Raw genomic sequence first — 18,172 nt, forward strand, 5'->3', positions numbered from 1 at the left:
CAATGTGCAGCGCTGCACGACGCCATGCGGCGCGGCTAAATGCAGCTGGTTTGGGACGGTTCGGGCTGAACAGTTGCCGACATGCTGAGACGCAGCTGTCTCTCTGAAGCGACGCCTTTACAGCTCGACACCAGCAGCGGACGGGTGGCAGGAAGACAGAGGATGGACAAAAGGCTTGGCTCATTTCCTCGGTGCTCCTGTCTTACCCCTTCACATTCTCAGATGGCTCATTTCCCCCCCACCTCCCCCAATTTCCCGCTTATCACTTTTTATAGCGGTACACTCGCACAGTGAAAGAAAGATGCAGCTCCGACCCTCCAGGTAGTCTTCTGGGAGGTCCACGCCTAATTAACTAGCAGCCTTTTGACATCGTTCAAAGCGTGTGGCCACCAGCTCTCAGGGCTGAGTTACCATTGTGTGTTTTGGCCCCACTGCTCTCTCCTCAACTCTTCACACACATTTTAACTATTTAATAACAGCAAATGGTGAAATGGAGGTTGAATGCCACCTGGTTAGATCTGACACTCGGCGACGTGACCGCTTCCGGGCTCAGTTTGGTCGGTGGATGCAGGCTTTTGGCGGCTGGCAGCTGCTGTAGGTGGGGCAGGTTTAGACGTGGTGTCAGCGTGGGTTTGTGGGATCATCTCTGTTTACCTTTTGGGGGGGGGGGGGGACCACCTGTCTTGTTCCTCACCCGGCCTGTTAAGACCGTTTCAGGCTGTAGTAACCAGCAGTGGACGATCTTTGGTGGTCTCTGTTTTCTTTTTCTCTGCTGGAGGTTCTTTCTGGCTCACAGCTCACACTCTGTCCTCTGGCAGCAGCAAGTGAAGTAAGAATTGAGTTGTCTGTCCGTCTCACCGTTGGTCTGAAGAGACCAACGTCAGCCTACGTCACCGGTTATTGGATTGAAACAGGAGCTTTCCTCCTTTCTCACTGGGTTAGGGCTGGGCAAAATAACAATATTATATCAACATCGATATATGAGACTGGATATCGTCTTAAATTGTGGATATTGTAATATCATATATATAATAAGTGGTCTTTTCCTGGTTTTAGAGGCCGCATTACAGTAAAGTGATGTCATTTTCTGAACTTACTAGACTGTTCTAGCTTTTCTATTATTTGCCTTTACCCACATAGGCCTAGTCATTGTATCCACATTATTGGTGATTATTTATCAAAACTCACTGTGTTTAATATTTTGTGAAAGCATCAATAGTCACACTACACACTACAATATCGCCACAATATCGACATTGAGGTATTTTGTCAAAAATATCGTGATAATTGATTTTTTTCAATATTGCCCAGCTCTACACTGGGTATGAACTCTGTTGATCATGTGGTTTGTTTGTGGGATTGATGTGCTTACTTGTACTGATGATTGTAAAAAACAAAAACTACTGTTCAGTAGCGAGTGAGATTATTTGCTGTCCATCAATACGTTTTATTTCAAGTTGGGGTTCTGGCACCTGCTGACAAGACATGGCTTTTCTTATTCCTCTTTTTTTATTAACACGTTTGACTCTATGAATATTCCTATAATTTCGCTAACTCATCCTTCTTATTTATTCTTACAATCCTGGCAACAGTACTGGCAGAAAATGCATTGTTTACCTTAATTGTGTATATTAAATATTCGCCCAAATTTCATGAAGCGCCTGCAACTCGTCGCCTGACCAGTTCTGAACTGTTTCAAACTGATCCACTGATAAAAATGTGGCTTCAAAATGTCAAAAACGCCAACCTGTGCTCAGCTTCTGCCACTGACTTTAACAATACCTTCTCCTTTGCTGGAATGCTTTTATTGTGACTGTCAGCCGAAGAAGCACGATAACATCAGTAAAGGTTGTAGTCTATAATTGTTCTCAGCACTTTGCCCCTGTACTGCTTGTGTTCCGTTTTTTTTCTTCAACTCAGCTTTTCAGGCAGTTAAAGCTCTAAGATCTTTCTGCTTATGATCAATTAACTGCTGAGATGATTCGACTGCACCTGCTCCACTTAGGCTAAACATCCTTTAATAGTCTGATGTATTGTTGCTAAATTTGGACTTACAGCTCAAAGTGATCTACTGTCCCTACAAAACAGCCAAGCATGTGATCTGCTATCTGTGTAATGCATCAGAGGCTTGTCATGCTGGTACTCTTGAAAGTGTGTGTGTGTGTGTGTTTGTGTGTGTGTGGTTCTGCATTTCCTCTGCTTCTAGTATTCTTATATACAACAAACTGCTTGTTGAAGTTAAAACAAAATGAAAGCAAATAATTTCCAACATTCTTTTATTGAACAAATTGAACATTGAATTGAATATAAAAGGCACCACTAAAAAAAGAATGACAGTTATATTTTAAAGTGTAATTTTCTATAAATGTTTTCTTTCAACTAACACAAAACCTCTCTGAGTGTCTTTGGTGATATGTTTATTGGGCCAGCTGATATCGCGATGGTGATTTAAAAAAAAACAGTATATTGTGCAGCCCGTGTGTGTGTGTGTGTGTGTGTGTGTGTAAGAAAGGGAGAAAGAAGGAGATCAAAGTGGATTTTGTGGTTGTGACTCACATTCTCATACTAAAATCTGTGTTGATCTTTCACTCGTTATTATCACTCTCATCAGTTAACATCAGGATCTTGTTTCCTCCTCGATACTTGCTGAAGTTGTGATTATTTTTGCTGGCAGGGTAACAGGACTGTAAACTAATGTTTGCATTGTTTATTGGCACTTTAGTATAACCTAATAACTCTCTGAAAACATACTAAAACAGTTAGCAAGTTGTATGGCAAAATGGATAAAACCTTCTGTCACTTCATATGGCATTAGCAACATATTTTGTAAAATTATACATTTTGGAATGTAGTTTGAGAAAGCATTTACTAGACGAACAAACAGTCCTTATTTGATTTGCAACACTTCCCACAACGGTCTAGTACAACCAGAAATATTAAAGGCATGGACACAAACCAAAATCTCTACTTGTTGACATATCTCTTGCCGTCATCTTGCCATGTATATTGTCATATTGCCCATTCGTATTTTCAGTCCTGGTACGTACATACATGTGCAGTACAGTGTGTACAGTATGATGGTTTCTTTGGCTCTGATCGCAGCCAGTGGCCTGTTTGACATGTGCATGGCCTGTGATGTGGCTTCATGTTGACACAACTTCTGCTCCAGACTCTAATTTAGCTCAGTGCAAAATAAAAAAAAAAAAACGCACACACGCATCTGAATAAAACACATATATGCTTAAAGTTACAAATCCAGCACAGCTCACAACACTGCAGTATAATTGTAATAATGTTGTACTATGGCGTATCAGGTCTTAGTTTGGGACTTTCAGTAATTACAGTGTGTTTACACGGCCACGTTGTAAACATTTTGTGGCGCGATTGCATACAAAATCGATGCAAAGACGCGACACGAAATTTACATCTATCTCGTATCTGCGTGAGTTGAAATATTTAAACTCAAGTGATCAAACTTGCGCAAGTGACGCGACACGAAGCAAATTTACACAGCCAGTGTGAACACCACAAACCCCGGGGGTCTGAGGACTGCAGACTGCTCAAGAAAATCAGATGGACAACTTTACAGACAGGAAGACTTGGATGACGCCATCCCCGCTTCCCCTACTGTTAGCGGAGAGTTCTTGAAACAAGGGGAGGGAAGAGGAACAAAGTGAGGAAGAGAAGGGAGGCATCTGAAGGGGAAGTGTGAAGAGGGGATGGTGGACAGACAAGACTGAGGAGAAAGAGAGGGAAATGAAAAGAAAGAGGCCATTAATTTAGTGCTGTGGGAGGGATCTGAAGGTTACTGAGCTTTCTCTGCCAGACCCTCCTGGGTTGACTGATGCCTTTGTGAGGAGGCCAGGAACCACACACACACACACACACACACACACACACACACACACACACACACACACACACACACACACACACACGTAACACACATGCACGTTCCAAGAAACTGGGTTTGTTGCGGCAGGCCAGTTTTAGCAAAATAGGCACACGCGCACACACACACACACACACACACACACACACACACACACACACACACACACACACACACACACACACACATATGGCCATTAATGGGCTTCAAAGTGAGAGCAAAATGGGAAACCTTTATTTCCTCTCCTAGACGTGATTTGCTGTGATGCGTCTGAAAATGTGGTGACTCTGTGTTTTTCCCTACTGTGGTGGGAAATCAGAGCAGAGTGTACAGAATGTATAGACTGTGTGTGTGTGTGTGTGTATTTTTGGATACCTTGTTTGTCATATGCACACTGTCAGCGAAAAGGGGCATATTAAAGGGCCAGTAATGTGTTGAGTTAAAGAAAATATTATGTATTTAATGTTATTGTAATAAAATTGTATTTCCTATTAATCAAAATTAGTCAATTGGCAGTAGTGAGAGATTGATGAAGTTTCATAGAATGTTAATGTCCTCTTTGACTAAAGCTCCTGCTGTTTTCCCTGTGCTACCTGGGAGTCTACAGTCAGGGCAGTAAAGTAAAGCCCTCTGACATTTTGTTGATGGCTGTAACCAGACAGGGACGCAGAAAAACATATTTTTTTTTTTCACCTAGACATAGCTCAAATATTTTTTATGCTTTACTGAAATTACTTCTTAGGGCCTCTGAAAGAAGTAAAAACAAGTATTTGGCTTAGCCTGACGAGCCAGACCCACATCAAGATGTTGGGTCTGGGAACTCACCATTGGCAGGGCTCAAGCCGAGGGGCGGGATAAACTGTTGTCTTTCAAATTCCCTCTGCACGCAATAGGATAGCGCTACAACCAACCAGAGCAACGCTAGTTGATACTTTATGACTTTAGCCGTATCCGGTTGGCAAAACTCCGAACACGTCTTGCTTTTTTAAGAATGACTTCAGTGCCGTTCTTTGTTCTTAACTCCAAGTCTTCCAGAGTCACGGCCAAAGCCGATTTGAAAGACCGCTGTTCACCAGCAGCAGCCATCTTCTTTGTTTTGAAGTAGCAGGGAATTCACGTGGAACCGTCGCAACTCTGCCGTCATTATGTTAAGCCGCCCACTGACTCTATACACGATGTGATTGGCCTGACTAGAGTTTGGTTTTTCCAGCTCGCAAGCCAACTGAGAGTTGCTAGACTGACCCTGGCTGCAAATGACATTTGCTGCCGCTAGGGTGCGTCTAGATTTCTATCTTTTTTTTTGTATCTTTGGCTAACTGCAGACACAAAATATGGCCAAATGTAACTTCTGACAAGGGGCCACAAATAGACATGTCTTATCCGTAAGTGATTATACATCAGGACGGTAATTATAAAGAATTTGTGGGGACAATAAATAAGAATAGCCCATATCCCAACAGTTTGCCTACAAGCAAACTTATATACTTTATTTAATCAGGAAATCACATTGAGCTCAAGTTCTCATTTACAAGTGAGAGACCTGAGTTCAAAATGAAAATTCAAACAAAAAATACAATCAAATGTAAATAAGAAGTTTACATTTAAATATCAAGACGGCAGTATGCAGGCATAATTGGAAAACAATGTATAAAATGATTTCATACAAATAAGTTAAGAATGAAAAAAATATTACAAACACATCAACGACTTAAACTGAAAAATAAATTGAAATGTTGTGTTTTGCTTGTATCACACGGCCCTGTTTTGAGTGACACCTTTGTTTTCTGTCAGACAGGTAAATAGACTTCACTCTCATTATTCACTTCATTAATCACTATAGCTATAGGTGTCAGTACAGTCCACCAGCACTGTCGGATCAGTTGTTTTTTGAGGACGAGAAAGAACCTTCAATGGAAAATCCACACAAAAAACTCAATTGGCGCAGCTTTTAAAAGACACTCGTCCTATTTATAACACCTCTTTACGCTGAAAAGCTAAAACTACCTGAGGCTACAGCTGCATACTCACGGTCATTATACTTTCTCTCTCTGTGACACATACAACACGCACATGTTTATATTCTGACAGAAGAGATTCATTTAATGAAAGCCATTCATATTAAGATTGGGCATGTTTATTGCCCTCAGAAGGTTTATGAAGTCTCATTTCAACATGGTGAGATAGTGTGTGGCTGTATGGAGCGCATTAGTCTGTAGTTTATAGTACACAGCTTGTTGGAGCGGTGATAGAGAAGCTGCATGGCAGACGGCAGCCCAGAAAAAATGCAGCGAAATGCCAATGCTAAAACAAGGAAAGCAGCACATGAACATAGCGGAGTTCAGACTGAACTGCCATTTTGTTATCATTGCAGCATCTTGGTATTCCATCAGAGGCATTATGCATTTGGCAGAGGGGGTTAATTTGCCACTGTTCTGTTGGAGAGTTAAAGACTTCACACTTGGATTGGGGTTTGATTTAAGTCACAAAAAGAAGTACTTGAGACTTCATTCCCTGAGGATAAGACTTCAAAGCAAAATCGTTTCAATTTCTAGTTTTGACCCAATCAAATCAAAATAATTCTTTTTTTTTAAAATGGCGTCAGGCAGCATTGCCTGTGCGTTGGAAGTGCATGGACTCAGCTATTTAAAAGCACTATTACAGCGCTTTGAAAAGAAAAGTTCAGCATTGTGGGCTTGGCCTCAAGAACTCGAGACTCAATTTGGGAACTCCCTTGACAAGATTTGAGACCTGATAGACTTTAGACCTGACCTGGACCCATCAAAAAATTTAAAAACTCATGACGTTCCAAAACCTTAGTCCCATGTACAAAGGCAGGATAGTCTCCTGTTGTTTCTCTAGCGGGGGAACAACCATTCACATAAGAAACATCACCTTTGAATCCCCTGACAAACTTTCCAATATGGGTGGAACCAAGTTTTATTTTTGATCTGCATAAGATTAAATAGATGAAGACATACTTTGATCCTGCATGAGGAAATTACCCTTTTTTATGGAGTCTCAGGTGGATTTGTTGCTGCCATACAACATTTCTGGATAGGAGAAAGACGTGCTCTGGTTTATTGGCATTTCTTTAAACCAATCACAATCGTCTTGGGCGGCGCTAAGCGCTGGACGCAGCAACGGTGCCTCTACAAAATAGCCTCAGGAAGGAACTTGTTTTGGTGGAACGTGTGTACGTTCAAAAGTTGTTTTAGTGATAAAACAAGTCTAGCTAATTGTCTGGATTTACCCTGCAGAGATCTGAGGAGCAGTTAACCGTAGTCCTCATAAATCCACCGGTGTTTAAAATTGCTACAAGCGGAAGGTGAGGGTCATCCGGACGAAAATTAGGGACTTCCTGCTGCACCGGAACTATTCCGTAATTTGAAATGTCGTCAGTATAGACTAGTATCCCGGAAATCCAGACCCAAATCCGAAAGATTAACGGTCTGGCTATGAGTAATGAAAATGGCCCAACTCGAGGGGCGGCACCAAGCATGCATTTGAAAATATCACTGCACGCAATTGGATAACACTACGACCAATGTTTACTGACTGATTCCGGACTTCGAAGTCACAGCGCTGTCCTCATCTGTTTAGCTCGCCTCTGGCCCCCTTATATCAGATACACCGATGTGATTGGTGCAGCTCGGCTCCAAGGGCATGGGTAATGAGCATCATTACTCATTGCCAGAGTGACTCGCTGAGCAAATTCAAATTGTGCTCTCGCGAGAACTCTGGATTTCCAGGGTAATAGACTAGTGCCCACCTGCAGATTTAATACAATCACCTTTTATAGTCAGTGACGAGTAAATGACTGGAAAATGAGCCAGTTATGTATAACTTACAGAATCACTATTTGTTTATATGAATTCCAATCCAAAACAAAGTCATTTGAACATGTCTGATCAGCTCTAACCCTCTCTTCCTCTGTGTGTGTGCAGGAGTCCAGGGCAGTGCTGAGTGTTCTTGTGGGAGGAACCACTTCACATGTGCGGTCAGTGCGTTCGGAGAGTGTACCTGCATCCCCGCCCAGTGGCAGTGTGACGGAGATAACGACTGCGGGGACCACAGCGACGAGGACGGCTGCAGTGAGTTTGCAATCCTTGTCTTTTCTTGTTGTTATCCTCCTTTATTTTTTTATTGACTCTGAATTGGTCCAATTTGAAACTTGGGTGAAGTGAATGGTACAAGCCTATTTACTGGCTTTGATGTGATTCCTTGATCCGTGTGTCTGCTCTTAGTTTACTTGGTCTGTGTGATCAAGTGGAAATCGATGATTGCCCAGATGGTGACCGATGAAGTTGGACAGAGTTCTGCATTTCAAAACGATTGTAATGCAAACTTTTGTCTCCGATTTCAAAACATTTGTCGTAATTGATTAGGGAACCTGATGTAAGATCTGTTAGCCCTTTTTGTAAAGGTTACTAAAAGTGACTCTTTTTTTTTTTAATAACTTTCCTTGATTCATGTAAACATAGTTTTCCACGAAACCAGTATAAGTAGCCAAACTTCTCAAATGGTAAATTATGTAAAAACATAAAAACACAAGCATCTGTACAATATTTCTGTCTAAATAAAATCTACTTAAAATCTTCTTTAAAAAATCAAAAACTTATACTTTTGACACATTTCGGTCAGTGCCAAAACAGCCTTGGATGTTTATTTCTGTATTTAACATTTTGATATGGGTATTTATGAATGGATCTTTATTTTTTTAGTTGCTGGTTATACCAGCTTGATAAATGTGGTTGTTAAAAATAAACCAGCAGTTTTACACTGAATATTGAATATATCATGGTTCCTTTGAGCAAGACTCCCACTACTCAAACCAAGACTTCTAAATTTTAGATTTAGATTTTTTTATTTTTTTTTTGCTCAGTTTTCCTGCATAAATAGTCCAGAGTAGTACGGAAAAATATAATTGGGCCCATATGGATCCCATCATCACCCATTGAAACAGGGAATGGGTCACTGGTCCAAGCGGGGTAGTATTTCTGATGCAGAGGCAGCGCGAGGCGCTCTGCGTGGTGTATGCCCCGTGCAGGAAAATGCTTGAGTGACTTCTGGCACCAGACGGTGTTTGGCTGGAGGGAAGTCTTGGCAGCAGAGCCAGACAGGAGTATTTTCCTGCAGAGCATGTCAGTTTGTCAAGTAGAGGAGATCTTCACCGCTCCTCTTTTGCACTTCTGTGTATCGATGTGAAATGTCAATGTGAGGCTCGTCTTTTTTTCTTAGAAAAGCAGATGCTGCCCTTTTGTTTGACACTTCCTAAGCCTCTTTGAGAGGTGTGTGTGTGTGTGTGTGTGTGTGTGTGTGTGTGTGTGTGTGTGTGTGTATGTTCCGTCTCCATCAGTCTTCTTCTGTCACATTAAGCTAGTTAGGGGTTGGGAGAGGGGATGCTAAGTGTTATTGATCTCTAGCCAGTTGAATGTTCAGTGAGCCTGATCGCCGCATATCGATCTGTGGTGCGTTACTTATTTAAGGAGACACATGGAAGCAGCTGACAGATATCCGAGCATCTAGCTGGACCTTCCTAATCCATTAGTACTGTCTGATCGATCCTCTGCTCCACCACTCTGCAGCCGCACGGCTCTAGGACTCACTCCATTCAATCTCGTAACCACGGAGCTCATATCACAGAGATTCATGCTGTGTAGAAGCCATACATTTGATGATGAAATGATGAATACTTTTAGAACTCAAGTCTACAGTATACACCACTTTTTGGCAACCTGTGATGTGGGATTGCAACTAGAAGTAGATTTGTTTTAACGGGGAACAGGCCAAAAAGGTCGGGAACTGGTTTGAGTTATAGACTTAATAATGAATCGATTTATCACCTAATAATACAGTATATGAATCCCTTGGTAACTCAAAAGATCATTTTAGAGAAAATCCATTAGAGAAAGGCGTCAGATTTTAATAGTTCCCAACTTAGTATATTGTGGTTTTATGATACTGAAATGTATTTATGTAACTGCACTGTAAAAGTAGTAAAAACTAGTAGGGACAAGAGATACAAATTAGCAATAGCTATAAACTCTCTGTGCACCACATCAGTTTCATGCTCTGATTAAGAACTATGTTAAATAGCAGTGTCCCTATCAAATCAAATACATTTGTGTGTGCGCTTGCTTTTGATGAATGAATGAGATCCTGTGTGTGTGTTTGCATGGTGTGTTTGTGTGTCACTGAGGAGAGTTGAGGCCCACGTGACTCGCCGTCTATTACACTGATTGAATCAAGCAAGTTGGATCGTAAAACCATAGAGTGACATTTTATGGTTTCTAACGAGAGAGAGAGAGAGAGAGAGAGAGAGAGAGAGAGAGAGAGAGAGAGAGAATTGTGTCGATTCACAATGAACACACACAGATATCTCTTTTCAGCAGAATTGTAGCAGTGTAGTTTGTGGCATCCAGACTCTGTCTGAACTTTAACTTATTTATCATTTAAACCAATTTAACAATTACCAGAGAAAGCACAATTGTCCTGACTCACCCTGGAGGTGTGTGTGTGAGAAACTCCGGAGAATAGGAGCGGAGGCAAAGTGGCCGACTGTGGCTATGAAGCTATCCAGTAAACTTCTGATCTAATTACGATGTGGGAATCATGTGGAAATTGTGTAGTGCACATGTGGCTGGTATGTGTGCAGTGCTTGTGTCGTGTGATTGCGTTCCCCCATATAAAGTTTCATAGCTGCACAGAGACTAAAGAGGGAGTTGCAGAAGAGTTGATGAGGGACTGAGAAGAACATCCACAAATTCTCTTTGTACAGCGTGTGTGTGTGTGTGTGTGTTTGAGTAAAGGATACATTATGTGCTGTTGTGAATGTTATAGTAGGAACTCCATCTAACTCTAAAGGAGTTGTTGGTGTGTGACGGTGAGGAGGAAATGGTCTTTACAGCCGGCCGCTCTCCTCCCTAAACCCACATGTTACATCCGTCTGTTTGTAGTGGACCACACTGGGTAGAAGGCGGGTGGGGGGCTCTTTCCTTGGGGATCATAAATCTACCCATTTAAAGACAAACATTTAGTTAAAGCACCTAGCCAGTGTGTTTCATACGTTTTTATCTCCCTATGTACAAATTCTGTATTCAATACATTTTCACTGATCATCTTTAAATGACAGTAGGAATAATACCTCCAGAAATGTAAATCTGTACGGTTTTATTTTCCTTCAAAGTTTAACATTGATCGTGATTATTATATTATAAAATAAAATGAATAAATAAATAAAGTGTCCATAGTAGTGGCATTATTTAAACAGACTTATCAACATATTCAATAAAAGAGCGCCATAACTTAAAAAATTGTTTTTCCGATCCTCTTAGCGAATACCTAATTTTTTTTAGGCAGAGACAAGACATCATATCTTTGATCCATTTAGTGTGAGTGGGTGGCAAGGGGTCTTTCCACTTTAATAATATTGCTCTACGTGCGATCAGGAAAGAGAAAGCAAGGACCTTACACATTGATGCTGACAACCATACCTCCTCTGGAGCGACTCCAAATAATGCCACCAGAGGTTCTGGCTCTAATCTATGCTGAAGGACCGCAGAAAGGGTGAGAAATATGGATCACCACTAATGCTCTAATTTGGGGCATGTCCAGAACATGTGTATTAACGTTCCCTCAGCACATTGACATCTATTGCACATAGGGCTAGTACCAGTAAACATTTGAGCTAGTTTAACTTTGGATATATGAGCTCTGTGTACTACTTTAAACTGTATAAGCGAATGTCGAGCACATATTGATGATGAGTGGACCTGTTTAAGAACACAGTTCTATGTGTCTTCGGAGAGTGGTCTATCAAGGTCTTCCTCCCAAGCCCTTTTAATGTTATCCAGGGATGAAGATGAGAATTATAAATAATAGCAATTGAGCCTTTAGCTATTACGTTACATGAAAGGAAACTATCCAAAGGATTTTCAGAAGGCATCGTTGGGAAGTCTGGTACAAGTGACTTAACGTAATGTCGTACTTGCAAGAATCTAAAAAAATCTGACTTGGTAAGACCAAAACGTAATACCAATTGCTCAAAAGAAGCGAATACATTATTCACAAATAAATCTTTGAAACATTTTATTCCCTTGTGAGACCAACTCTTGAATGAACCATCCTGCATCGAAGGTGAAAAAAAAATTATTACGGAACACAGGGCTAAGAAGAGAGGGGTCCCTAAAACCAAATGATTTCCTGAATTGGATCCAAATCCTCAACGAGTGTTTTACCACTTGGCAATCGACAGAAGTATAAGAAGTCAACTGTAAATTAGATGCAAGAAGTGCTGAGAGGGAAATTTGCTTGTAAGCATTTATTTCCATGTCCACCCAGGATGGTCTATTGGGCAAAAGGTGATAATGCCACCAATAAAGTGTATTTCGTATGTTAGCTGCCCAGTAGTAAAACTTAAAATTAGGTAAGGACATACCACCATTGCATCTAGGCCTCTGAAGGTATGCTTTGCGTAAACGAGGGTGCTTGTCATTCCAAATGAAAGAGATAACAGAAACAAATAATAAGATAGATAACAAAAAAAGACACGGGAAGAAATAACACTGAAAGAGATAAAGAAATGTAGGAAGCACCACCATTTTAATGGAATTTATGCGCCCAATGAGGGAGATCTTTAAAGGTGACCATTTAGAAAGATCTTTCTTAATCCTTTCAAGAAGCATGCCAAAATTATGTTTAAAAAGATGCTTATGATGGCGAGTGATACAGACCCCAAGATAAGTGAGCTTATTTTTGACTAGTTTCAGTGGTGTGTTGGAATACTGTAATTGCGTATCTACCTTGTTAATTGGAAAAAGTTCACTCCTAGTGGGCTTAGGGGACAGCCCTGTCGGGTTCTGCGATGCAAGTTAAATGGCCTAGAGTACAGACCATTACTTAGCACTACTGCAGACGGAGCACTATAAAGTAATTTGATCCAAGAAAGAGAATGGGCCAAATCAAAATTTTTCTAAAACTAAAAAAAGGTACTCCCACTCAACCCTGTCGAATGTCTTCTCTGCGTCTAAAGAGACAACACATTCTGGAATGGCCTGATGCTGAGAGTATACCACATTAAGTAAACGGCGGATATTAAAAAATGATCAGGAAAGATGATAGTGGGGAGGACATCTTCAAGTCTTGAGGCAAGCACCTTTTGCTAAAATTTTAACGTCGCAGTTGAGCAGAGAAATCAGCCTATATGACGCACAGTCTAAGGGGTCTTTATCCTTTTTCAGTAATAAAGAGATACAGGCTTGATTTAACATCCCAGTCTTAAGAGACAAACAGATGTCAAAAAAGAAGCGAGTTGCACTGAGAATTTTTTATAGAATTCTGACGGCAAGCCGTCAGGTCCTGGGGTTTTGAAGAAGAGATAGCAGCCGCCACTTCCTCCTGAGAAATCGGCGCCTCTAAAAGGTTGCGAACATCCGAGGATAAAGTGGGGACATTTAGTCGGCCAAGAAAATCTTCGATATCCCCCTGCAAAGAGGGTTCAGATGTATACAAAGTAGAATAAAAATCTCTGAACTTGTCGTTAATAGTATTTTGATCAGTTGTGACCTCCCCGTTATCTAGACGAAGACCACTTATAATTTGTTTAGCACGTAGCCCTCGCAGCTGATCAGCTAGAACTTTCCCGGATTTTTCCCCACTTTCATAAAAAGTACTCCTGGTTTTCCTCAAAAGGCCCTCTATTTCATTGGTTGAAAGCAAGTTGAGCTCTGATTTAAGTTTAAGATGTTTCTTATACAAATCTGGCGTGGGAGACCTAGCGTATTGTTCATCTAATTTTGAAATATCATTAGCGAGTGAAATTTGCTTTTCTTTAGAGAGCTTTCTTTTATTAGCACCGTATGAAATGATTTGGCCTCTAATGTATGCCTTACGGGTCTCCCATACTGTTGAGTCTGATACTTCCGCTGAGTTATAAACGCTTAGAATAAAAGGAATTTGGTCAGCAACAAAGGAAACAAAATTATCATCTGACAAGAGTAAAGTATTGAAACGCCAGTTCCTCCTAGGTGAAGGCAAATTTGGAAAGGTCAGATCAAGAGTAAGAGGAGCATGGTCCGATATAATAATACTTTCATATGTACAAGACTGAACTCTAGAAATTAAACCATTATCCAGAACAAAGTAATCAATCCAAGAGTAAGAGTGATGAACATTTGAAAAAAAAGAATACTCTCTTTTTTCCGGGTACAAACGCCGCCATACATCCGATATACCATATTCAGAAAAATAATTATTTAGAAAAATGGAGGATTTGTTTGCAGCGCATGGTCTAGACAATGAACGGTCAAGCACTGGGTCAAGGCAACAGTTAAAGTCTCCCCCAAGTATAAGAGAATGTGAGTTTAGATCAGAAATAAGAGAGAGAGAATGTTTAAAAAAAACTGACCATCAAAATTAGGAGCATAAAAGTTAGCTAAAGTTACATTCTTATTACATAGCGTGTAACAACTATAAAACGGCCATTCTTATCTGATATAATATCTTTTGGTACAAAGGGTACATTCGTATTAATCAAAATAGCCACACCTCTTGCTCTTGCTTGGAAAGAAGAGTGAAAAATCTGCCCCTTCCAGCCACGATTGAGGTGATTGTGATCTGCGATGCGTAAATGGGTTTCTTGCAAGAGAGCAACCTCTGCTTTGAGCTGTCGAAGATGAGCAAGAACTCTGTTTCTCTTAACTGGATAGTTGGCCCTTGACGTTCCAACTCAAAAATCTCAACTCTCTACCCATTAGAGTATCTATCAGAAGCCTGTGATCGGAGAATGAAGATAAAAGAATTACAAAAAGTAAAATGACATAACCTCAACAAAGGAACAACAAACATAAAAGTCGTAAGGTCAGCACAACGCCATCCCATACAGAAACCCAACCCACCCACAAAATCAACCCAACCCTTAAAGAACATTACGATGACAGCAAAACTACCCACTAGAACAAGAACTAAGTGTTCTGAACACTTCCTTATTTCGCCTCACCTTATATAATCCTCAATCCCTTAAAACAAAGTATCCTCATTATACAACACATAGATAACACTACAGTATCAAATAGTACGCTGAACATACGAGCAGACCCATGGCATAATGATCCTTGGGTCATACTATGACCAAAATAAATGATTAATGATGTAAAAAAAATTGAAAAATATAATTAAAAAAATGTCCCTAAAGTAAACAAAAATTGCAATCAAACTCTTGCAAGCAGTATTTGTGATTGCGCCAAAAAAAATAAACTAAACGAGATACATCATACAACAAATCTAATTCAACGATGGTATCAGATTAAATACCACAGCCGGCTTTTGACGGCTCACAAAACGGTGAGCCGTCAACAATTCCTTGGCCTCATCCACTGATGCAAGCATCTTTTGCTCACCTTCCTTAGTCAGGATCCTCAGCCTTGCGGGGAAAAGAAGGGATGGCTTAAATTCAAGATTGTAAAGCGCTGCCATTACCCCTCGATATTGAGCGCGCTGTTCCAGAACTTCCGGACTGTAGTCATTGTAAATGGCGATCGGGTTGCCACGGTACTGCAAGGATCCTCTTCTTTTACGGGCCTCGCGTATCACTGCCTCCTTGATCTGATACCGATGAAAACGGACTATTACTGCTCTCGGCCTCCCTCCCTGTTTTATCTTAGCGATCAGATCCCGATGAGCTCTGTCAAGTTCCGGACGAGATGGCAAAATCTGCTCGCCCATTATTTCCGACAGCATCTCAGAAAAGAACACTGTGGGCCGAGGACCCTCAACAGACTCCGGTAAGCCAATGATCAGGATATTATTACGCCGACTGCGGCCCTCCAGGTCTGCTTTTTTGGCCTTGAGTTTAGCGTAGTTCTCAGTCAGATCGGCGCACACCGCTTCCAGAGAGTGAATTCACTCGCTGAGGTCGTCTGCGTTGGATTCCAATGACGTTATAATGTGGTCCATGGTCCGACACCGCAGCCTGGACGAGGTCAAGTTTTGCTTCTAAGGATGTCAAAGCGGTTTTGAAATCGGAACAGAGAGCAGCTCTGTGTTCCTCCAATAAGCTAGTCAAGGCTGACATGCTAACCTCGCCATGAGCCACAGTCGTGTCGTCTTTACTTGTGTCTTTCTTCGCATGCTTGGTTGATTTGGATGCCATTTTCTGCTTCCGTGTATATTAAACTTGTTATCTCATTACATTCGGAAAAAATAAACCGGTAGAGGATTATAAACTGATAAAATAGAAGATTTGTACAGGGAGCACGAGGTAGACGCGTCTACTCCATTCGCATCCAAAACTGGAAGTCCGCATCTTCAATTTTGGATATCGTGATATTGTGATATGACACAAGTGTTGTCTTTCCTGGTTTTAAAGGGTGCATTAGAGTAAAGTGATGTTATTATCAGAATTGACCAGACTGTGTTTACCAGCTGTTTTATTTTTTGCCTTTATCTACGTATTCATTATATCCACAGTACTGATGATTCTTTATCAAAAATCTCAATGTGTAAATGTTTTGTGAACTCACCAATAGTCAACCCTACAATATTTCAGAATATCGACATCGCATGTAGGGCTGCACAGTATGAGGAAAATATGCAATATGCGATAACGTTTGTTGAATAACGCGATAATAATACTTGCGATAAATAAACAGATATTAAAGTGTACTCAGTTCTTCTGCTTTCAGTATTCTGCTAAAATACAACACATTGTTGAGTTTAAAACAAAGGAAAGGAAATGATGTCCTTCTTTATTTTTTTTTAACAAATTGAACACTGAATTGAACCTAAAAGGCACCACTAAAAAATGGAATGACAGTTACATTTTAAAGTGCAGTTTTCTGCCAATATTTTCTTTCAACTAACACAAAAAAATCTTTTTGTCTTTCGCGATATGGTTATTGCCGCAGTTGATATTGCGACGACGATAAAAAAAATCAGATATATTGTGCAGCCCTAATCGCATGTATTTGGTCACAAATATCATGATATTTGACTTTCTCCATATCACCCAGCTCTAACGGTAATTCAGTTCAAGAGCAAATTTATTTTAAAAAAACGCATTGCTTTGGGGGCAGATGTCCTTCTCCCCAACCAAAAGTTGAGCCAGGTTTAAATCTTTTGGCAGAAGACCCTGTTCCCTCTGAGTTGGCAGCCCTCACCCCCCGCTGGGTAAACGGACTGAATGAGGAGGCTGGATTTTTCGCACAGGACTGAAGTCGGTCTAAACACAGCCTTTAAATCGAAGGAAGAAGATGCACGGGTGATCTTTGTGAGCCACAGTGCAGAAACAGAACACCGAATTTAGTGCTTGGTGCAAAAGATGTTAAAAGATTAGATTGCTTAGCATCGTTCAATTTCCTGACTGAACATGATACAGGTGTCTATGCCTCACTAGTCGAAGAGCAGGAAGAGCGCGTTACAGGGTCACACATCTCAAGGACAGGACACTAATTAGCCCTGAAGAAATTAATAACACCCGCTTTTTTCATGAATCCAGCTGTCTGAGCTCAGGGGGGCGTACATCACTCCGGGTGGCACATTGACAGAATAACACACTTCACTATGTTTGATTACAGGCCAAATGTATGAGCTGTGAGAGACTCTGTCATGAAGCACTGCTCCATTAGAGAAATATATGTTTATGTTCTTGGCACTCAGCTCCACGTCCATAAACCCTCATCAGCAGGAGAAGGAAGGTTACACGCTGCCTTTGTGAATCTGGTTCCTATGGAAATGGCAGCAAGTGTTCATTGTGTTGAAAGCTGCACAGTGAGAGGTGGCCAACTGAAGTGGAAAGGGACTGAAAAGGGAGAAGGAGTGAAAAAGTGATAAAGGAAGAAGCTTCATGTTGTTCGTAATCCACTCTCTACCTCACCGAAGCTACTCATTTTATGTAACGGAAAGAAAACGTCAAGTTTGTCATACAGTAAAAGCATAATGCAAACAAGTATAGTTTTATAATCGTCACTTTTTTTAAAGATTACTTTTTGGGCATGTTTGGCTTCATTTGACTTGTTGACAGATGCCCTGTAGTTTATTGCGATAGTATGAACAAGTGTGGGCGATGAGGCTTTGTAAAGCTGCAGAAACTTTGTAAAACAAATGACACACTCGTTAACACCAACGCGCTGTGGTCGCAGAGTATGTATTTTGGAACCAAAATCTATAATAATTCATCATGTTATGACTTGTTGATCCCATTCAGACGTCTTCTTTATGACTTTTGTCTTATAAGGATTTATATTCTTATAATTCTCTTATAACTTGTGTTTTATTACCCTTTTG

General features: G+C 40.8%; 2 protein-coding genes across 3 annotated transcripts in view; one reads left to right on the forward strand and one right to left on the reverse strand.

The window, feature by feature from the left end:
• Positions 1–18,172, reverse strand: part of LOC144520065 (cytochrome c oxidase subunit 5A, mitochondrial) — a 353,705-nt gene that overhangs the window by 249,312 nt on the left and 86,221 nt on the right. The gene's annotated exons all lie outside the window — the stretch shown is intronic.
• lrp4 (low density lipoprotein receptor-related protein 4) overlaps positions 1–18,172 on the forward strand; it is a 143,915-nt gene that overhangs the window by 48,666 nt on the left and 77,077 nt on the right. For both annotated transcript variants that reach the window (XM_078253656.1, XM_078253665.1), the window contains exon 2: positions 7,837–7,983. In XM_078253656.1, the coding sequence (XP_078109782.1) occupies positions 7,837–7,983 (147 nt within the window). The remainder of the gene's footprint in view (positions 1–7,836; positions 7,984–18,172) is intronic.

The sequence above is a fragment of the Sander vitreus genome, chromosome 1 (genome assembly GCF_031162955.1).
Source record: "Sander vitreus isolate 19-12246 chromosome 1, sanVit1, whole genome shotgun sequence".
NCBI lineage: Eukaryota > Metazoa > Chordata > Actinopteri > Perciformes > Percidae > Sander > Sander vitreus.